The 23648-nt window shown below is 34.1% G+C and overlaps 1 protein-coding gene across 3 annotated transcripts; it reads right to left on the reverse strand.

Annotated features, from left to right (window-relative positions):
- Positions 1-657: 657 nt before the first annotated feature.
- Positions 658-21837, reverse strand: LOC122002692 (pumilio homolog 1-like). Of its 3 annotated transcripts, none has more exons than XM_042557967.1 (10): positions 21630-21837; positions 20690-21350; positions 18273-19726; positions 9520-9661; positions 9344-9451; positions 6041-6253; positions 5833-5943; positions 2929-3123; positions 2201-2375; positions 658-979 (listed from the first exon to the last, which is right to left on the reverse strand). In XM_042557967.1, exons 2-10 carry the CDS (start codon positions 21224-21226, stop codon positions 912-914), a joined length of 3003 nt encoding a protein of 1000 aa, XP_042413901.1. In that variant the 5' UTR covers positions 21227-21350; positions 21630-21837; the 3' UTR covers positions 658-911. The 3 variants fall into 3 exon arrangements, with proteins under 3 accessions (XP_042413901.1, XP_042413903.1, XP_042413902.1); XM_042557969.1 differs by lacking the exon at positions 21630-21837 and adding an exon at positions 21501-21617; XM_042557968.1 differs by lacking the exon at positions 21630-21837 and adding an exon at positions 21444-21462.
- Between the last annotated feature and the right edge of the window lie 1811 nt (positions 21838-23648).

Raw genomic sequence — 23648 nt, forward strand, 5'->3', positions numbered from 1 at the left:
TCATCTCCAACCAGTTGAGTAGAGGGACTAAGTCTACCTAGGAGCACAGGGCAAAGTTAATTTTTGATCATTCAACATTTCTAGGTCCATCCTATCGTCAAAAAATTACTTCTACCACAAAGTCACTAAAATTTTATGTCCATAATAGATACCTCAAACATGCAAATAAAATAAAAAACAATTTAATATGATCAAGCATAAATCTGAGCTTGTAAAAAATCTAAATGGGAAAAGAAAAGTGCAATAAAAATAGAACAAATGCAAGACAACTTATACAAAACCCTTTCTAATCCTCTCTATACTCCTCTCGACACAAATGAGAGAAAATAAACTCATCTCTAACATCACCATACACCAAAAAATGTTTCATAGAGAATGAAAATTTTCTTGTCTGCAAATTGTTGATCTCTCACAATTTATTCAGAAGACATCTATAGGCTCCAAAATGCTCCCACAATGTAAAAAAGTCAGCTACCAGAATTTCAATCATCAAACTCATACACAAATTGGCATCAAATAATCTTGACAGAAGTGAAATAAGAATTTTCCAACTTGTTGGAAGAATGTACAACAGCCCTATGTTGCAGAGTGAAATAATCATACAACAGAAATGCAGGAATCTGTACGACAAGAATGTACAGAACTAAACCAAAAAGATTACATAACCAAAAGATTGCATGATCAAATAAAACAAGATAAATCTGTCTAATGTACCAACTCTCCACATCTTAACATCTTTACAGTCATCACTCTCTTTATCATCTTTACAGTCATCACTCTCTTTATCATCTCTTTGAACTAATTAGAGCTTACTTACCTAGAGAATTTACAACTTTTGGTACCCAGGTAAACATTCGTACTGTCTATTAACCCTGTAAGAACCTACAAAATGACAGGAGCTCAAACTATCCTCAGCTGTACAATGTTGGTTCTCGTGCCAATGGACTGGTGCTTTGGGTCTGAAATTCAATCCTCCTTTCTGCAAAAGGACATAATGAAATGCCAGTTTGAATATTAGTGAAAAGGAACTTGGAAGATACAAGTGTGGGTAGTGGCAAATTGTAGAACCATTTTAATCTGTCACATGTTTTCTGTGTTCGACAATGAGAAGAGTAGCACAAGCGTTAAGAAAAGAAGGGACAAATAGAACATATTAAAAATTATAAATTTAGGTCTTTGCATGAAGTTTTCAGCTCCACACAACATGAATGTGGCTGAATTTTGCACTGTGTTCATCTATCCTAACGGTATTAATCAGCCCTAGGTGGATCCAACATGTATGACTTGTTTTTGCATCCCGCTACTTTAGTACACATACAAATTCTGTTATGGTTGCATTCGAGAGCACAAGTTTTCTTGTCACAGATTGTCCATCAAGCACACGAGGTGAAATATTGTTTACAATCCATCAATTTTGGATTTTAGAGGACAATAGCACTGTATGCAAACTGATTAAGAGTCTAACCACACACCATTTTTTATCTTCTGCGTATTTATTTTCTTTATCATCTTGTGCCATTGAAGATGATCAAAGTTACACAAGGTGTTTAGGGTTTTTCACCAAGGAGATGAATTTAAGCCGCATGGCTGTGTAATGATTTCAAAGTGAAAGCAAATCTATTCTATCTTCTTGGGGCAGAAAACAAGAAATTTCTTGCTATTTTAACCTAGCAAATGTTCTCAGAGAAGAGTCAACCCCAACACTTTGATAGAGCATAAATTTTAAACAATATCTAAATGAAATGAAGAATTTGAATAAGCTAAAAGGAAATATTCTAGTAATGCTAGGTAGTGGTAAATAGTAGAAACATTCAAAGATGGTGTATGTATCCCATGTTTGCTATATCTTTTGATAAATAATTATGCTATAATCAAAATCATAAGCATCAACAACCAATCTATCTCTAGACAATAGGATTCATCTTCCAAACCAGAGATAAATATCGGCAAGAAAAACCAACAGTTGGATATGATTTCATGACAGTTTGCATTCCATCTGAAGGGTTAAAATTCAATGTGATAAATGGGCAATTGGGAATTTAATGACGAACACTTTTTGACATTTGACTAAAAAAATGTAATGAATGAACAAAATTTGGAATTTACAGACAAATAATGTCAGTTTCCTTTTGATGTTTGCCTTTGGAGTAGGAAATCAAATGAAGCAACTAAAACAGCAAACTAAAGGACAATGCCTTACCCCCAGCTGCAACAAGTTTCTCCACACGAGCAACTATATGCTTTCCGTATGTATATTTCTTCAGAGCACTCAAGTGGTCTTTTATTCGTGACACTATAAACTCACGCTGCTGATTATCACAGGTCTCTAACACTTTCTGTATAACGTAGTTAGCAAACTGATCTTTCATCATTGCCTAACACAAGTAGATTACTGTATAAGTATACAAAAGAAGAATATTTGAGTTTCCTACTCCTAGCTGTTCTTTTCAGACTATTGTAAGTCAGGATCTTGTATTGTATGGAGGAGAAGAAAACCTTTTGCAAATTGCTCACGTAATAGTTAACATGCTAGAATAAAAATGTTATACCAAGAATGCAATGCCTTTCTTTCACTTCACCACTAATAAAATGGTATTATTAGAAGACATTATTCAAAGACTTCAGTTATATACAATATAGGAGCTGAACTTCTAATAATAAAATATGCTCCGACTAACTTGGAGCTTGAATCACTTGTTCAATGCAATAAAATGATGTCGCACACTTCAAAAGGACCATATATGAGAACAGCCAAGCGTCCTGGGAACTATTTCATGCTTGGTATTTTGAGAAAAGAAAAATGCCTTCACCGCATTGCCCAGATGAACTGTGAAAAAAATTAAGAATCTAGCGACATGGTAGAACAGGATTTGTGCATGGTAGGGTAAGTAAAAAAAAAAAAAAACATTTTAAATGACAGAAATAAACCTGGAGAGGCGCGTTCTCATCAGTTGAACCAAGCATTTCATTTACCAAAATCTGGCGTTCCTCAAAACTACCAAAAGTCAAACACTTTTCAACAACATTTGAAGCAAACTTCTGCAAACTCATCTGAACTATCTTTCCAGCCAACTGCTTAATGATGGCAGAACGCTCATCAGGATTGCCATGCTCTAAAACATGCTGTTACAAATATAATTTCAATGAGTAAAAAAGCTTCAAGATTACAGAATAAATATTGTATAGATCTCAGCATAGAATGCGACAAGAAAGTCAAACACAAGTTTAGTTAGATCCATGACTCGTCATGAACTGAAGCTAGTACGTTGAACTGCAGCGAGATATTTCTGAATTTTCTAACAGGAAGATGGTATTAGAACTACAAAAGATATAGTTTCCTAAATTACCAATTGTGGTGGAGTGATTTTATGCATTTCTAAAAATGATTAAATTTAGGAGGGCATGTCCTTGTCAGGTCCAAACTTGAATTGCCACTTTGAAACCACCAAGAAAAACCACCTGAACCAAAACCAGAGCAACTGATTGAACTAATTTAAGCCGAAATATCCAGTGTAGGGTTATTTCAAAAGTTATACATGGTACATTTTACTTACATATGAAATGAAGGTAGTTTTAGTAATAGTTTAATTTAACAGTCATTTGCTGAACTAATTTTAGCATTTCTAAAAATGATGGGATGTCTTCAAAATGTTAAGTCTCTTAGCAGGCCTTTGGCTTCCAAACTCCAATTCCCATTCTAAACCATTTAGAAAAATTGGAACTAGAGCAAGAGTAGAACTAATTTGTGCCAAAACAATTTACAAACTGTAGTAGTATAGGGTTAACTTTGAAGTTTCACACAGTTGATATTCCATCCATTGTTAGGAACAACAGCCTCATTATTTAACTAATGAAGATATCATTAACAGGAAAAAAACAGGTGGTTGACATAGAAAGGAGTTTTTAAAGCCTTGAATGATTCCCGTTTGAAAATTTTATAGGATTGTGGTATGTCCCAACATTCTTTTGTAGTTTTATGCATTGGGGGTTGGTGAGCTATTAGGAAACAAATAGCCCAAAAGCTTAATATAGTAAAAATAAGAATGCTAAGACATGCATGGAGTTATTCCAAAGTTTACAATAAAATTTCAACAAAAAAACAAACTAATATGTGAGAGCATTTAAGTGTAGCTCCAGTGGATGTTAAACAAAAAAAAAAGTGTTGATATGGCATGGACTTGTTCAAAGGCATAATTTTAAAATTTAAGGAGTTCAATAGATCAGGAAGATGAAAGGGTAGTCAATGTAATATAAATGGTTTAATTGATTTGTTTACCAATGATACAACCTTTGTGTAAAGGTCAATATTCAGTACCAAACATTTGGGACAAGTGTGGCTTAACAATGATCCTGATAAGTCATATAAAGTATTGTTTATGAGTCAAATATCAATATTGTCAATATATTCTTTCCTTATTCTTCCTTCCTTATTTAATTTTTATAGCTATAAATTCCTTGGTTGTCTCTCTCATCATTGTTATATTCTTACTGTAATTATTGCTGTATTTTTTCCTAAATTAGATCCTAGGATTAAGGAGTTAAGGGATCTGGTAATCCTTGATATTTATATATTGTAATTCTCTTAGTGAATTAGATAGAAAATATTTTTTTAGAAATTCTCTTTTATTTCTTTTTCATTTTCTTTGTAATGGTATCAAAGCCAAAACTCTGAGATCATTTCATCCTATGTCTGATTTCTTGTCTAGCTCAAAGATCTTAATGTTTTGTTTTGTTCTCGTGTTCTTCTAAGTATGTTTTCTTCGACCTGATCTCGTAATACTTGTTTCTAGTTGAAACATGTCTATGGAACGATCTGAATATTTTCTTGTTCGATTTAATGGAAAGAATGGCCATTCCAACTTCAGATCTTTATCAAGGGAATGGAATTATGAGGTCATATTGATGGGACAAATCCTGCACCTAACAGCGAGAAGGAGAAGTAGAAATATGTGAAATGAGAGGTGAAGGATGTTCAGATTATATCTTGGATCCTTGGAAGTGTGGAATTCTCCATACTTCTCAATCTCAAGCTTTATAAGACCTCTAGAGAAATGTGAGATTACTTAAAGAAAATTTACAACCAAAGCAATACAACACGAAGGTTTCAATTGGAACTCGAGTTGAGTCAGCTCAGTCAAGAGAGTATGTCAATCCAAGAGTTTTATTCTTCCTTTGGAAACCTTAGGGTTGAGTTCACCGATATTGTGTATGCAAGTGTATCTTCTGAAAGACTCGTTGCTATCCAAAGTATGTGATCCTGTCCGAAAGCGGGAAGGTGGAAAATTGGGATGTGGCAGCTTCACTAACAACACAAGTTTCTCAATAACAAATTGATGTTGATAGACTTATCTGCATCAATTTGAGGAGGGATGTTAAATTGTCCATATTGTCAATATATTCTTTCCTTATTTAGTTTTTATAGCTGTAAATCCCTTGATTGCCTCTCTCATTATTGTTATATTCTTCCTGTAATTATTGTTGTATTTCTTCCTATATTTTAGACCCTAAGATTAAAGGATTTGATAATCCTTGATATCAATATATTGTAATTCTCTTAGTGAATGAGATAGAAAACATTTTTTCCAAAATTCTCTTTTATTTCTTTGTCATCAAACCCCCATTCCAATTCTGAAGTAACCAGGATAAACCACCCAGAGGAAGTGGAAACCGAACAAGAGCTGTAACCATAAAATGTCTACACACACTAGCTCCAGGTGTTTAGTTTTATTTTTACTAGTCACTATAAAGATAGACATAGGTGGTTCTCAGTTAGCTAAAGTCATTATAGCATCCAGTTGCAAGGTAAGTTCCAAAAACATTAGTCACACAAACCTGGACAACATAATTTCCATACTGGTCTTGAGCCAATAAACAAACAGATTGTATAATCTCTCCCATCACGATATGCTGGGTTTTCACGTCATCACAATACTCCAGAACTCTCTGAAATCAATATAAGAGTTAATTAGCCTGAGGAACAGGCAGTATGGACATAGAATTTATTATTTGAAAAATGCCAAAAGTTAAAGGGCTTATTAACCTGTATAACCCGACAACCATATGGATGTGTAGATAATGCCACAACTTGATCGTAAAAAGTGGATATGATAAACTGAATCGCATCCTGCGGAACACACTCGATACATTTCTGAATAACATGGTTTCCATTTTGGTCACGGACACATCGAATGACACTTCCATCAAGTTCCAAAACTATTTTTTTCTTTTGATCCAAATCAACCACTTCTATGGCCTGTGAAGTATGTCATGTTTACTTTCTAAGAGATTAATCAAAATATTCCATACTATTAAGTTCACATATATCTAGAAAGAAGCAAACCACTAGCAAGACAACATACAAGTCAAGGATATCCTGAAATATCTGTAATCCATATTAGGAAAAGGCATTATAATTAAATTTATTGCATATTTTACACTAGTACTTAAAAATAAATAAAGATGTACATGTAACATTGGACAATGAGAATTCAGTAGCAATAATTAATAAACCTTAATTGAATTTTTTCATAATCAATCTGGGAACAAAAGCAACAGAAAAATCAATCATTTAGGCAAAGAAACTACAATAATATTTGATCAGTAAACCTCTCTTAGCAAACTTTTCACGCCCTGAATCAAGAAATTGCCTTGGTACAGAAAGTTCCAGCCTCTTCCAAACTAGAATGATGGTTAGACTAAGCTGCTACATGATTAAAAGCAAAAAAAGTAGTGATATGAACAATGGGCACTCACAAGAGTGTTCAAGCATAAAACTTCTTGCTCCTAAGATTTTCAACAGAAACAAACAGACACCTATATGATATATATTCTTTTGTAAATAAGAAAATTTTCCAGCAGTGCCTCCTTTTTTTGTTTGGTTCTTTTCCTGATTATTACAGAAATGTCACATGGCAGTTAATCCCTTTATTCCTATCATCACTCCTTGTCTGTCCAATTTTCACTTCTCCCAGCATTGCTTTTCACCATCTCATCACATGCTTTTTATTCCTTTTTCATTTGCAAAAACAGAAGGTGCTTATCCTCTCACATTCATTTTCACTGTCTCTTTGCATTACTTTTAGCAATATCTATTGTCTTTCTTCCTCCCCAAATCATGAGGTTGGCCTCATTTGTATTTGCATGTTGCTTATGCCACTCAAGGTGAAGAGAAAGGACAAGGTAGACATAGATGTGATCATCAGTGGGACACCAGACAGTGTACATCAACCATGAGAAGGGCAGACCACCACCATCATAGTGGTTCAAGATACCGCTAATTTACATCAACAATTCCCTGTTGGCAGAGTTGATGCAGGATGTCCAAGCAGAGAGGGTCACATAATGACTCAGGCCTATGATCAAGTCAGTAATATGGAACTCTAACACTGCCATATTTGTTGATGATTAGTATTAGTCATAGGGATCACTCTAAGCCCTACGTCCATTGTGGTTGGAATTGAATGGATAATACAGAAACAATACAGAATTGCAATGAATTCGACAGAGTAAAATTAGTGTTGTTTTCAGCAGTGAAGACAGCAAAGCCTAACCTCTTTATCATCTATCAATCTTGCCTTTATTTGTAATCAACCTAGGTGGTTCTTATAACATTGCAAGAAAAATGAATAATTTTGTCTATAAATATGAACTTTTGTGTTAAACACATAAAGAATATGATTAAGTTGATTCCTATGAAACAAACAAGGATGAAACCAAATCATGTCTCTGCTGACTGCTCTCAATCTCATCTCTTCCAACCTCTTCTTTACTGAAACAGAATTGAAACCAGATGTTTTATCATATTAAAAGCAGAAATGAACTCATAGGAACTGTGGAAGCCATTGTGAAACTTCCTAAAGCACGAACAGCAACTAATTGATCAAATTGAGAAGGTGATGCAAAACTAGTCTAATGCTTCATCTCAGATGTAAACACAATAGATAATTTTTAATTAAAATTATCATATATGTGTAGCAAAGCTTTAGAATGGAATAAAGAAACTAGGGTTATAAATGAAGCAAACATTAGTGAGCAAACTTGGTGTTCGATTTAATAAAAACTTGTTTATGTTCATTTAAGATCAATTAAATGAAAAGGCTTGAACAACTCATGTTCAGCAAATTAGTGAACAATGTTCACAAACAAAACTTGTGAACCATGTTGATCAACAAAGCTTTTATCAAACTTGTAAATAAAAAAAAGTTCTAAAAACAAACAAACGCACTTGTTATCGAATTGAGAGCTCGATAATATCTAAATGAATCAAACTCAAACCAAGCTCAAGCTCGTAAAAAAAGAAATCAAGCCAAGCTAAAACAAATATTTCAACAGCTTGGTTCATTTTAGACTCGGCTTGGCTTAGAATGGTTACACTTAAACACAAAATTTTGCACAAAACTTGGAGCCAACTTGGCTGGTTTACAACTCTAAAAGAAATTGAGTGAGAACAATTTATGTTTGATTTTTGTTAACGCATTTGAAATTTATTCCAATGAACATAATGAGATCTCTTGCCACAATTTTTTTTATTCAAATGTACATTGTGTTTTATCATTCAAGCAATTAATTTTTTCCATGAAGCTAAGTGACACACAAGGTAGATGAGAAGAACATGTAGAATAAGCTACTCATTCTAAATAAAGTAATAAAGTTACTCTTTGTAAATTCTCGTGTTCTAAAGATAACAACAAATAATTTTACCAGCGAACACTAATAAATGCACAAAGTCTTAAAGAATGGTGTCTTTCCAAAAGATGTGTAAATTGTGTAGGAATTTACTTCCCACAATCTGTCATATTTGCAAATTGATTTAATCCTTAAAAATAATTTTACCAGCAACCAGTGATTAATACAAGGAAATAAAATACTAAAGAATGACACTTAAAACTTTTCTAATTTGTAGTCATATTTATATTTTACATATAGTTTACCTATAGTAAAACTTGTACATATAAAAACCTAAAAAAATCATAATACGATATCCTAATTTTTTATTATTAATCAAAATTACTTTAAGCTAAGATAAATAAGAATTAATTCAACAGCCCTAAATTTCAACCTACACATAGCGCAGATATTTATCTAGTTGAAAAAGTTATAGTAAGTTTGAAAAAACATATCAGAGCTGTTTGAATTTAAATAAATGAATGATAACTTTAGTAATTTTAAGTACAAGATCAACATGGGAAAGCAACTAAGAAGTTTCTTTACTTCAACAAAAAAAATTTTAAAAAGTGTCCATTACTTGGTCTATCATCAGAGAAAGGTCATATATCACATGAAATCATACAAAATGAAGATACTAAAAAAGAGCATACACGCACAGAGGACTTAAACTAAATACCTTTTGAATTACCCGACAACCATACATTTGAAGGCTGAGAGCCAATACATGCCCATTAAGTTTGTTAGCCAGTTCCCTTCTCTGAGCTGAAGATCCATGCTCAAGAAACTAAATCAAAGCCAAATATAAGTGACATTGTGGCACGTGCATTTCACAAATAACATTTCATACAATACCTTCTGCACCACATAATTGCCAAATACATCCGACATCAAAGATAGAGCATGAGGCATGATTTCTTGGAAAACCATGTTTTTCTCTTCAGTTGTAGCTATTTCAAGTTTCTGTTGTATAAAACGACTCCCATATTGGTCAGCACTGGACATAAACAAAAAGAAAAAGATTGATGGTTTAGACCATGACACACAAAATTATGTCAAAACCTTCATAAACATGGGTCTTAGATATATTTTAACTTGGCTAAAAGTTTGATCATATTAAATTAGTAATTATGCCACTGCAAGAAGCTTAACGGTGGTATTCATGTGACTATTCACAAATAATAGCTACACAAGAATTGTTTTTATTGTTTCCAGTGGTTATACAAGGTTCTATTCCTTTAATGTTCATTCATTTGGTTGGTTTCCTTCTAATAATAAGATCATAGCTATTTGATAGTCTATTGAATTAAATTATGAAGAAAAAATTTACAAACATATAATAAACATCTCGACTAGTGAGCTATCAACCACCAGATGTTCGCTGGAGATGTGTGATCCACTATCATATCACAACACTTACAATGCTAGTGGAATTGATTCTCTGGCCTATGGGTTTGTTGAAGAATTGGACTAATGTTGTATTGGTGTTATTGCTTAGACTTCATTACATGTCAAATAATTAATTACAAAAAACTATTTATAATTAATAATTCAAATTTTCAGTTCCTCGGATGCTCTAAGCCATCCTTTGTGTATCACCTCTAAGTACACCTCATTTCAGACCTCTAAGCTTTATCGAACAAAATCCATCTAATTTGATTGCATCAAAACCATCCATAATAAGCAATCTTATTAAGTCACAAGCTATGAGAGCTTCATATGAAGTTGATCGCTTGAGAACATTGTTGCACCAACAATTGAGTCAAAAGAAATATGTCAATAGAAGTTTTAATTGATTTGCAAATTTAAAAATTAATTATCTAACACTCCAAGTTCTTGATATCATTTTGTTCAATTTGCCTTTTTGGCTTCTTTGGATAATATGAATGAGTTATGTAAGCCTGTGTTGATCAACATCAAGTTGTGTCTTAAAAGGGTTAAGTCAATAAGAGGTTCTTTTAAAATTATATTACCAAGAGGATCATCGAAAATGTTATTAAAGGATTCTTTTAAAGTTACATCATCTAGGGTTCATCTAAAGTGTCATTAGGGACTCTTCTAAAACGTTATCTAATGACTTTCATATAATCAAGTTAAGAGGATTTTTTAGCATGATTCTTTCATTTTAACTAAAAATTTTATTGATTGTACATGATGTTGACTTTGAGTTTGGTTTACCTAAGGAAAATTACTTTGAGCTGACAAACTTATAAGGAAATTAGCAATTTACGGTCAATTTTATTTTAATTTCAAGGCAATACATGATGAGGTTTACTCACATCATGTAATGGTCGTCCTCAACATTGTCAAAATTTCTACAGCTCCTATGAGTTTATTATTGGCAAATTGTATTCGTTTAACTGATGTCAAGTGATGCCAATCAAAATGATTTTCAATGTCATCAAACTATCGCATGCATAAGCTTATATCGAGCATGATTTTTAGGGAATAATTTAATTCTTCTCTAAAAATGAGATAATTTAATTGTGCACAAATGTCCCTGTTACTCATAGAGTTGTAAGTGTAGAAATAATTATTTTAGTTCTTATTTTAGTTGAGGACAAACTCCGAGAGACACGTTTAAGATGGTACGGGCATGTACTTAGACGACCAATAAATGCTCCAGTTAGGCGATGTGAAACTATGATAAACATGCATATCAAACGAGAAAGTGGAAGACCAAAAAAGACTTAGTTAGCAACAATAAAACAAGATAAAATTTATTTAAATATAGATGATGATATAATAGGAGATAGAGCTCAATGGCGTAAAAGGATTCATACAGCCGACCCCACCTAGTGGGAAAAGGTTTGGTTGTTATTGTTGTTGTATGAATTAAACTCACTCTTTACATGGTAGTTGTTGGTGCTGGGAGCACCACATTGAACCTATGTTTTGATGTATGACTAAGTTTAAAGTTGGTTTATTTGTGATTTGACGAGTTTATCGAGTTTGCATAAGCAGGTAACTTGACAAATGATAAAGTCCTAGTTGGGAATCATGCAATGGCAAAGACCTAGTGGGACTAAGCAATGGAAGTTTTGATTGGAACTAGGCAGCTGAATGCCCTAGTGGGACTAGGTAAGGAGGTCGAGGGAAGAATCCAGCAAAGGAAGACCAAGTTGGACTAGGCAAGAAAGACTTGATTGGGAACCAAGTAAGGTATACCTAGTTGGGAACTAGGTGAAGAAAATCTAGTTAGGAGCCAAACAAGGTAAACCTAGTTGGGAACTAGGTAAAGAAAGTCCGAGAGAGTCAGTTCGGATCTAAGGTCTTGGCAACAAGTCAACTAGGAGTTGAGGTCTAGGCAACTATGTCTAAATGGGTCATATGGGAGTTGAATATCTACTCAAGGTACGTTAACCATTTATAATCTCGTACTTATTAATGTTTATCGTGTAGGGAGCTACTCAACAGTTCCAAGCGATCGGAAGGGATTCTAGGCGAATGGTTGCGGATAAGTCTCGACTGACGAAGTCAATAGCTTCCAAGCGACCAGAGTGAGAAGCAGGGCAACCTTGACGTCCAGGCGACCGGAGTAGGCTTCCTAAGAGATCGGAGACGATGTGATCCAACGATCAGAGGAGGCAATCAAGATTGCAATTTTACCACGCTCTAGGCGCCTGAAGGGAATCCAAGCGACTAGAGATCGTGGAAACGTTATTTGCAGCCACGTCAGCAAGCTCCAAGCTACCGAAAGGAGCTTCCGGTCGACCGAAATGGTACCAAGCTAGCTTCGACAAGGCTCTATAAAAGGAGGCTAGAGGCAAAGCTTTACAACACTCTATAAAAGTAACCAGTTGTTTTTTTAAGGAGATCTATAAAATTATATTGCTTAGAGTGAGCCACATCATTTATCACTCTTATATCATCAACATATACTAAAAATGCAGTGACTCTCCTTGAAAAAGAGTATTTGATAAACAATATGTGATCCCCTTAGCTTTGTCTATACCTTATAGCAATCATAACTCTTGCAAACTATGCTCGTGGTAATTTCTTAACTTCGTATAAAATTTTTATACAGTATGAGCTTCCAAATTATTTTTATATCGTGGTGGGACTTCCATATAGATTTGTTCCTCTAGTCCTTCATGCAAATATGCATTCTTGACATCAAACTCATTCTCAGCATTTGGGTTGGATTCTTGGACTCACAATAGTTCAGGGGTGACCATCTTATTCCTTAAACATGTCTGGTCAAGTCTCACATTTTTAATGAACAAGCTTGGGATTTTCAAGCACAAGTTCAAACATAGAATTTGACATAGACTTAGATACTGATTTAGATATTGGAAGTAATACAAAAAAAAAAAAAAAAAACCTCCATCCTAATCTTCTACTTCCCTGAAGATAAAGTGGTGAAGCAAGGCCTGTGCATTAAAAGTAATGTCTGACAGATGGAACTTCTTTGATAGAGGATGATAGCACTTGTACCCTTTTGATAAATAAGTTAAATATCTTATGGACAAGATTATTTTTAGTGTCAATGTTTAAATAGTATATTAAAAGTGTTTCTCTTGAACTCTTAAGCCCTAAGAAATCCAACTATGAAGAGAATTGAAGGTCAAGCAACTAGGAAAAATATAGCTATGAAGGTTGGTAGAAGAAATCCAATTATAAAAGTTGGTAAAAGAAATTCCTCGCTAGAAGACTGGCAACAAGGACAAGTCAACAATGAAGGTCGAACAATAATAGAAATATCTAGCTGTGAAGATTGTTAAAAGGAATGAAGCATAGCTCATATTAGCAAAAAATCGGCAATGAAGGTGAGGCAATAGATAATAAACCAGCCATTAAAAAGAATCCAATTACGAAGGTTGGTAAAAAAAATGGCAATAAAGGTTGAGGAAAAAAAAATCCAGCTATAAAGGCTAGTAAAATGAATTCAACTATGAAGGCTACAATAAAGGTCAAGCAAAAGGAAAAAATTCAATATAAAGGCTAGTAAAAGGAAAAATCGGCAATGAATGCCAAAAAAAAGAGAAAAATTCAATTATAAAGGATTCAACTGTAAAGGCTGATAAAAGAAATCCAACTATGAAGGTTCTAAAAGAAAAAATTTGTAATGAAGACCGAGCAAAGAAAAGAATAGAGCCATGAAGCTTGGGAAAATAAATCCAACTATGAAGGTTGATAAAAGAAAAAAATCAATAATGAATGCCAAGATAATCCGATGATGAAGGATAGAGAAAGGAATCCAATTATGAAGTCCAGTAAAATGGAAAAAGGAAAATTCGAGAATGGATGAGAAAAGGAAATATAATAAATCTAGAATGGTCCCACCCTTCCTTAGGACTCTGCATTGACTGGAGTTTCATGCACCAGACTGCCGTTTTGGGTTTTGATTGGAGGCATCGCAAGGAGAAAAAAAAATAAAAGAAAAGGAAAAGGAAAAGGGACAAAATCTATAATTGGTGAGAATAAATGAAAAGAGATTTCAAAAGATGAAAGTAGCGGGGAGATGAAGAACATAAAGATAAACACTAATAATAGAAAAATCAAAAACAATAAATGAGTTAAAGAAGAAGAAAAAACAATAATAAAAATAAATTAAATGAGATCGAGATAAGGAAGATAAAGGAGTATAAAGAAGAGAAAAAAAAAATTAAAATAAGTTATCATGGACATAAAGCAAAGAGAGAGATAGGTTTCCCAAAGAAACTAGTTATCATTGCTAAATTTAATTAATAAAAAAGATATTGCATTCATTGGTAAGGAAGAAATTTGTATTGTGGGGTTATTTCACCGGTTGAAGATGGAGATGAAAGTTTTGTTTTTTTTTTCTTTTACACACTAATCAAGAAGGAAATATATACATGGATAAATTATAAAAAGATAAGAGGCAAAAAAAAGTAGAAGAATTACAAAAAAGAAAAATAAGATTAAGATGACATGAAGAAAGAGAGGATAGAAAAAAAAATAAGATATAGAATACAAAAAAAAAAATCAAAGACTTAATTTTTTATTTGTAAAGAAAGAATAAGGAGAGGAGGAACCAAACAAGACACCGAAGTAGTGCAAATAATATATGGATAGGACGGTGTTGACAATGATGATGAATTAAAGGATAACTAGAACTTAGACTGAATCACTAAGTTTTGGCTTTGATACCATGTTGAAAATTAAAAATTGTATTAACTGAAAACTTCTCTAATACATGGGATCATAACCCCTTTTAATAGATTGATATCATAACCTATTCTTCATAAAATAACATATTATTCTAAATAGACTTATCGAATAATAACATTTTTATGGAACCTAGCTACACTATTATATATATATACATATACAAAATCAAGTTTCCTCACACTTTGTAATGCATCTTTGAATCAATAATATTTCTTTTTGATAAATTTATCATTGTGGAAATCATGTACTTCAAGTTCGTCCCTCTGCAGTCTATTTGTTGTTTCGTGCTCCTTCATAAGCTAAACCTTATCAGTATTATTATCATTCTAAGAGCCTCGCCTTCCACTGCTATCATTTATGCCACCTTCACTCCCAAATTACAACCTCACTACCTCCACTCAATAAATAAAGGCATGAACCTAGGTGGTTGTTGTGCCTCTTCCATAAGTCAAGTAAGCCATCATTGCACAGGGCACCCTCAAGAGTTATCATCAGTAGCTTTTACTACACCTATTCTTCATCTTTGTTCCGGATCTAGAGATCTCTCTTATATCTTTTTCTTCATCATTGTTCCAGACCTAGAGATCTCTCTTAGAAAACAAAAACAAAAAAAAGAGAATTCAAATGGTTGATCTCCACCTCATCCTTTGGATCTCATACAAAACTTGGTCAAAGACAAAACATATGTTCAGCATCAAGATTTGCTCCAACATTTATTACAAATAAAATCTTACCAGGTGTGATCTGAATCTTGCAAAAGATCGAATAATTTTAGTGCAAAACGGGGATAGTCTGAATTTTGTACAGCACAATGATCTGAGTCTTGACCTTTAATGTTTGCGCCATCTTCTTCTTTTGATCTCTTTAATGTACTTTGTTTCTCCTAGTTACTAAAAGTTGAAGCTTGATTTCGTTCTCACACTTTTACCACCCTTTCCAAGTAAGAAAATATTGCAATTGATCACAAGATAAAGATGATGCTTGCATCTCCACAGTAAGCATAGCTATGAAATTTATAATGTGGAGGAATCAGTTGGTAAATCAGTTGGTACTAAAGATTGACGAAGTGTGACATGATAAAAAATTGATATGCAAGGTGAAGACTCAAGTGTCTTATTATGAATTACTAAATCTTCTTATTTGAAAATTAAACTAATGCTTGAATAAGCCACTAAGTTAAAAAAAAAATGCACTAAAATCAACTATACTCAAAATATGGCTAAATATATTAGACAAGTAACCAGTTGTGTGACAATTTATCCAGATATTTTATTATAATCATTTAGCAGTCTATAATTATATTCTTTGGTGGATGAGAAGAAACATTTATTCCATGACATCAACGCCCTTATCCCAACAAATCTATGGCAATTCTTTAATTTGGGTCAAAAAAATTATAAGGTTGATCTCAAGGATGCTAGAAGAATCAACCCTCTCATCTGATACACAAGACTCATTTAATTATTAGTTAAAGTATTATCATCTATTAAAATAGTTATTAGCAATTTGTTACTATAAAATTTTCGTTCAATTGATTTCCTAATTATTATATGCTTCTGTTTGGAAGTAAAGGGCAACCCAATGCACGAAGACCACGCAAACCCGTGACCATTAAGTCACATGGCAGCAACTTTACCGTTACGCCAAGGCTCCCCTTCATGCTTATATTTGTATGTAACAACCAAAATTGGTCATTATAAGATTAAAACTCATTTGCGTTAATTTTATCTCATTGTTGAAAGTGTGCTACTAAACCAAAACCAAAACCAAAACTCGAGCACATAAAAGTACTTTAAATCTTGACTAGAACCCATGATATAAAATATTGAGTTTTGCTGATTGAGATGGGCAGAATTTACAATTCCACCTGTCGATCGACGCCAACACAAGTTCGAAGCCTTGAGGCTGCCCCGACCTCACGACAACCTCGTGCGATCGTGGAGACAGCCGAACCACACAACAACCTTTAAGGTCATAAAGGTAGTTGCTACCTTGTGAGGCTATGGAATTCATTTTCGTTTTTATTTGTTTCATTTCCATTTTTTTATTTTTTTATACAGTTAATTCTAATTCCTTTCCCTCTCTTAATTTTTTCTTCCTTCATCCGTTAATTTTTTTCTACTTCATCATTAATTATTTCTTTTCCCTTCATCCATCTATGAGGGTAAATAGAGAAGAAAAAAAAGTCTCTTTACCTATTTAAGGATAGTTATTTTTTCGCTCCTTCATCCATCCACGAGATAAACAACAAAAATACCTCTTAAAGGATAGTTAATTTTTTCCCCTCATTCATTTATCCATTGGTAAATAGAGAAAAATAAAACTTTAAGATGGCAGAAATATATTGTTAGAAAAATATATATATATAATATAATATAATATAATATCTAACCTTATAAAATATAGTACTATGAATTAAAATATATATATATAAATTTGGTTTAATTTTAAAATGATTAAAATAAATTATGTCTACATGGTGGACTTCAACTAACCCTAAATTGACTTTTACTCAATAAGCATCAAACATTTTTAATAACAAAACTTGAATTCAACATTCAACATCTCAAATATAACTCAAAAGTAAACATTTATATCAATCAATATTATTAAAAATATTTTTTAATTAATATATTTATATTTTAAAAAAAGTACCAGAACAGCATTGGCACGAAAACAACATCATTCCAGTCATAAACTGAAACTTCACCATGATTCAAAAATTTAAACCTTGACCAAACCATGATAAAGTTTAGGATCCCATGACATCTTCAATTTAGAAAAGATGATTATATCTGGATCGTCAACAACTTCGTGTTTTGAAGATGGGCATCTTCAAGATTGTCATCTACTTCAATCAAAGCATTGCATCCTCAAAATTTCTCAATCTTTTGGCAATGCTCTAGCTTTATCACCTTGGTTTAATGTCTTTTCATAATTTTTTTCTTTTATAAGACATTTGATATAACAAGTTGTACATAATATTTGTGCCCAATTTGAGAAGAGTTAAATTATTAAAGTTATTAGTAACATTTACAGCAGTTTAGTCCGGAATTGGGTACTTTGTCTTTGAGTTTCATGAAATGCTGCACCGCCTTAGCCCCAAGACAACTTTTCCCTACCTCCCAAATGTCAAACTTTTGAACTACTCCTTGGAGGTGTTCCCAATATTGTTCCATCGCAATGTCAGGGTTCTAGATTACTCTTTGCTGTTTTTCATACATGTAATAAATCTTCTGAAATCATTTTTAAATTGGATAATTCTTCATCAAATTTCTTTTTTATAAACAACTGATATTTTCTCATAGCAATATGTGAAGATTCTGCTAATAATTTTGTTCAAGTAACTCTAGCCTATTTTCTACCACTGTATTGGTCATAATAGCACAAGAACCTAAATCTCTTTAAATAAACTAGCTGTTCTATCTAAAAACATAAATGCCAAATGTATATAGCATGTAACTTCAGCATACCTGAATTCCACAACATGACCAGCAATCTCGGCAAGCTCAAAGCATCTTGTTTTGTTGTTCTTGAACTCCTCTAACAGCGAGGATGCTATGTGTTCCTCCATGTTCTGGAGTTTATTAAAAATCCATGATCCTATACTGCTACCTTTTTCATTTCTCAAGCCATAAGGAAATTGCATAGAGCAATCATCAAACCAAAGTGTGCTATTATGTCCAACCGGAGAACCAAGCCGTCCTGCTAAAGGGCTTTGTGGATAAGGTAAGCCAAGTCCAAAAGTAGGATTAGCATAGTAACCAGCATTAAGTGAACCAGATTTTGCGAGCATTGGGAAACCAGACTGTTTCTGTGATTGAAAATATGATTCAAGGTAAGCCTTTAATGGAGGATCACTATAGTTAGCAGCAACTGGAGCAGTATATTCAGCAGCTTTCAGGTTCTCAAAGTAGAGAGGGTTATTAAGAGGTGTATGGACAGCAGATGCTGCAGGCTGACTGCCAATTAGACTATGATTCTGCCAATCTGCAAGTCGAGTTAAACTTGGTGTTACATAAGTACTGCCTCCAGAAGCCCTGGATTCTGTTGTAAGAAATGCTCCTGAAGCAGAAGCATAATTTCCAAATACAGAGGGCATAGTTCTTGAGTCAATATAATTGTGCAACTTTGAAGATAATGCAGAGGTACCAGAATAAGTACTGAATCCACTACCTGCAAAGGCTGCATTTACACTCTCAAAGTTCTGATAATGGCAAAGTGAATTATCAGGACCAGTAACGATAGTTGACGAAGGTGACTTCACATATGAATTGGCAGATGATTTGGTAGACCTACATGGTTCAACTGAATCACTAGCTCTGGGACCTGAATCTCTGACCTCCGCCACACATCCAGAAGCAGCATCAAGTGAAGACTTGAATGAACCTGCAAGAGAGTGGACCTTTAAAGAATATGGATCCAAATTGTTCTCCATAGTGCGCATGTTAACATTTTCTTGGATTGACAGCGAACCAAATAGAAAGTTATGGTGATCAGCCAATTCACTTCGAAGATCTGATTGACATACACTGCCATTGTTTAGTGTGCCATTAGTTGATAAGTTTAAATTTGATAATGCAGCTATAAGGTTATCAGAGTCAATAGAACTTGATATGTCTTTACACTTCTGACCATTGGGACCAATTCTCTGGCCTATAGGTGGAAGAGAAGGACTAACAACCCTAGCAACTACCTGAGGATCAGAAGCAGTGTGTTTGCCAAGCGATGAATTTCCAACTGATACAAAATTATGTGACATTGGAAGTCCGTTGATGCTTTGTACGTATTCAACAGATTTTTGTGCAGCTAAAGTTGAGATTTCATTGTTTAAAACAAGATGAGAATCAACAGAGCTTGATACTTCAAGATCATTCACATGGTTACGACATAGTGAATGTGGTGGCACTTCACAGTCAAAGTCATCCTGAGAAGACAAACAATATTTCTAACTAAATTTAGAAAACAAATTTTGAACAAGTAATGTGTGTCTCTAGATGGCATCCATAAAACAATCCTAGAGGATATCCATCTAGAATGAATTATATGCACCTGAATAGAGATTGAATGAGAAATAATTCAACTTTTGGTTCCAAAAGGCATGCTATTAGTGATCAATCATAATTCATAATGAGGGTAAATAAGAACATTTATAGACAAAATCATCTTTACAAGAATGAGAACATTAACATTTAAAACATCTTCAGAAGAACCATGATTCACAAACTCAAGGAGTATTATCAAAAGTTAATATTAAAAAAAATGTGCTGATTGTAATTCCAAAAGTATGTGTGACATTTTTGCCAAGTGTATGATTCTGAGTTTTACACCAAAATCATTGGTTAAAGATGCAGTATGTATATGATGGATCGAACTTCAAATTCCATTGTCAATATGCTATTTGTCGTCTCATACCAATTTTATAGTATACCGATCCAATTCCATTTCATTCTCATGTTAAGTATCTTTTCCTACAGGTCTTAATGACAATATTAACTTAGTAATATGCCACTTCTACTTGAAAATTCTAAATTCCTCCATAGTCCACAGTCACCTTAACTTGCTGTTTCTGTGTCCATCACCGAACCATTTTCCCATCTAGCAACATGTAATTAGAATCCAGATATTTAATGACCACGAACATTGAAGGAAGATGAACCACTAGGAAGGTCATAGAAAGTATCTTGGTTATTGCTCAAAGTAAATCAGCGAGCAATTTAAGATTCTTCATTGAGGACAGTTCTACTCCAACAAAACTTAGAGCATGGCTTGCTATTTCTAGAATAACTCACCATAGGCAGCAGAACATACTGCAACAATAAGTAAAATGAAACACATTTGAACAAGATATAGATATACTGGAGGAGATGTTTTTGGAATGGAAAATCACCTGAAGGTCATCAGCAAAGCTCTTTTGTCGACCCGGTGAATACTGAACCAACCCTTCTTCTGTGTTATCCAACCATTCCCCTTTTTCTGGGACCTCCCTTGGGTCGACAGCAAGCTCCTCTGGAGTGAGCATTAGCCGCTGCGACAAAAGTGAGGCACTGCCCCCTTCGTCCCACAGGTTCATTGTCCTTCTATTCCCAAACCACTCGCTAGCTGATCTTCCAACTTGAAGCCTATGAATCGACCTTGAGTCCTCTTTGGAGAGCAACGGCGGTGGAAGCCTAGGGTTCAGATTGACATGCGAGTAGTAATAAGAGAAGTAAGCCGGATGGGATCGGAGTTCCTCCTCAGACGATGGCTCAATTCCATTCTGCGATTGCAACAAATCCAGCACATCGGCTCTTACCTCCTGACTCAATATCCCTCCCACAGCATTTATGGACCCCTCGACGGTTGGTGGGGCTGAGCCGCTGCGGAAAATATTGAGGTCCCTCTCTTGATCACTCATCTCATGCTTCCTCTGTTCCGGCAGCGGCATTCCCAGCGCCCCCAAATCATCACCCTTTAAACTCTCTCTTTTCAGGTCATCAAATCAACGCCCGTCTAGGAATGCATCGTCACTGGCCTCTCCTTAGAAGGACAAAACTCGCGGCAATGGGACACTGTACAAAAAAAATTAATGAACATAGAACAAGAGATGCGTTAATGATTGTAATTTTACCAGCTCTACTCTTCGAAAACACCAACATAGCTACCACAAATTAGCAATTAGCAATGGGAAACTAAGTAGCGCATCAGTTCCGATTGAAAACCTCAAAATCCCAACTCTACAAACGGGCACATAGCGGTTCTCGGAGACGCACCGCTGCGCCAAGTTCAAGTTTTTCTTAAGGAATGCGATAGATCGGAAATAAAAAGGTGCAATCTCAACTTCACTGAACTTGAGATGATTGCTAGTTGGCGACCCGCTCCGCCATTAGGATGGAAGGTGCAGCTTGCTCCAGGCGCGGCCTCCTCAGAGGCAGTGGGAGCGGAGAGTGGGAGTGACGTAGTGCGGCGATAAGCAAAAGATGAGGAGGAGGCCAGCCGTCTGATTCTTCATCGAACGGCCCAGGTGGATCGAGCCTCCTGCAACTGCAAGAACCCTAGGTTTCTAAGGCAAATGCTTAATCCAGATATATTAGCAAATTTACAGAAGAAGAAAAAAACGCATTTTAAATTTTACTTGGAAAAAACTCTAAAATATTTAATGTGACTCGTTGATGCCTTATTTTATCCCAATAAACGCAGTAATGAAATTAAAAAAAATGAAATATATATATATATAATTTATATATAGTGTGTTGGGCGTTATATGAGACGAAGGGGGTCGTCTCTTTCATTACTGCAAACGTCTCGTTGCTGCAAATGCCAAGGAGATGAAGGGGTGTCCTTTCCCCTTCGTCTTCCTCGACCTTCCTATAAAAGGAGCGTCCAAGCAATGAGAAAAGGCAAGCGGATGAAGTGGAGGTGATCAGAGAGCGTAGCGAAGTTGTGAGGTGATCAGCGAACGTTGGAGAACGTCTAAAGGTTGGGATTTGATTCGTGAAAAAGTTCGAGGAGGTTCCGAGTGGTGATCTTCTCAGCGACAACAGCAGCGACGTCTTCAACAATACCTTCAGCGAGTTCATCTGAGCAAAATTATGGTTATAAAAGCATGAAATAAAATTGTGAAATGCTCGTGTTTTTTTTCGTCGAGAAGAAGATGAATAGTACATACTGTTCATCCGTCAATTGAATCGATTAATGAATCGATTAAAATGAATTTCAATCGATTCAAAATCGTAATGCACAGTGTTTCCTTTTTTTCGAAGCACAGTACTGAATCGATTCATGAATCAATTGAGAAAAAAAAATGAGGAGGCGCTTGGTTCAAGTAAGGGAATGAGAATGAAAATAGAAATAATTGCAAATATTAATGAAATGTGAATGATTCTCATACCCCCATATTACTCAGTAACAGTCCATTCCTATATTTAGAGGAATGAATTCGTAGGTCCCACCATCATTTTTCCAAACCAAATACCAAATTTCATTCCATTCCCATTCCAAACCTCTCAAATAAGCCGGCCCTAAATCAATCTAATGAGAAAAAAACCGAGAGATGCACAGTATATTTTTTTTTTTTTTTTTTTTTTTGACGAAGCAGTGTACATTTAATTTCGTTTTGTTTTTCTCCTTCACTTATATAAACTTGCATGTGTAAAAATTTAATTAAATATATTTATTAAGTAATTAAATACATAATAAAATATATTATTAATTAATAAATAAATATCTAATTAATTTATGGTTCAATTTATTAAAAATTGAATCATACCCACTTGTTCAATCAAATTTAGATCTAATTTAAATTATTAATTGATTTAATGTAAGAACCCTAGGTTTCTAAGGCAAATGCTTAATCCAAATATATTGGCAAATTTACAGAAGAAAAAAAAACGCATTTTAAATTTTACTTGGAAAAAACTCTAAAATATTTAATGTGGCTCGTATATGCCTTATTTTATCCCAATAAACGCAGTAATGAAATTTAAAAAATGAAAAAAAAAAAAAGATAATTTATATATAGTGGGTGCGTCAAATTTTATGTTTCATCTAGACCTTTATTGTCGCTTGTTTAAGGTGGGGTGTCAGCTTTGAAATACGTAACAATGTTTTTTCATTGTACATAGGGAAAGATAAATTATAAGAAGTTTTTTTGCTTAGCATCATGATCTTTGTATGGAAGAGGTGAGAGGTATGATATTTTATATCTTTAGAAAGTAATTTTAAAATTTATTGAAATAAAGATATTAATTATGTCAATAGAGACATTATGGCAAAAGACGAATATGTTTATCCCCAGTGCTCCTGCCAATTCGTCTCAAGGCTAACACGGAGAAAGTAAATCACGGACGACTGCTAGGCTTTGGAATAGT

Source organism: Zingiber officinale, chromosome 7A, assembly GCF_018446385.1.
Source record: "Zingiber officinale cultivar Zhangliang chromosome 7A, Zo_v1.1, whole genome shotgun sequence".
In the NCBI taxonomy this organism is placed as follows: domain Eukaryota; kingdom Viridiplantae; phylum Streptophyta; class Magnoliopsida; order Zingiberales; family Zingiberaceae; genus Zingiber; species Zingiber officinale.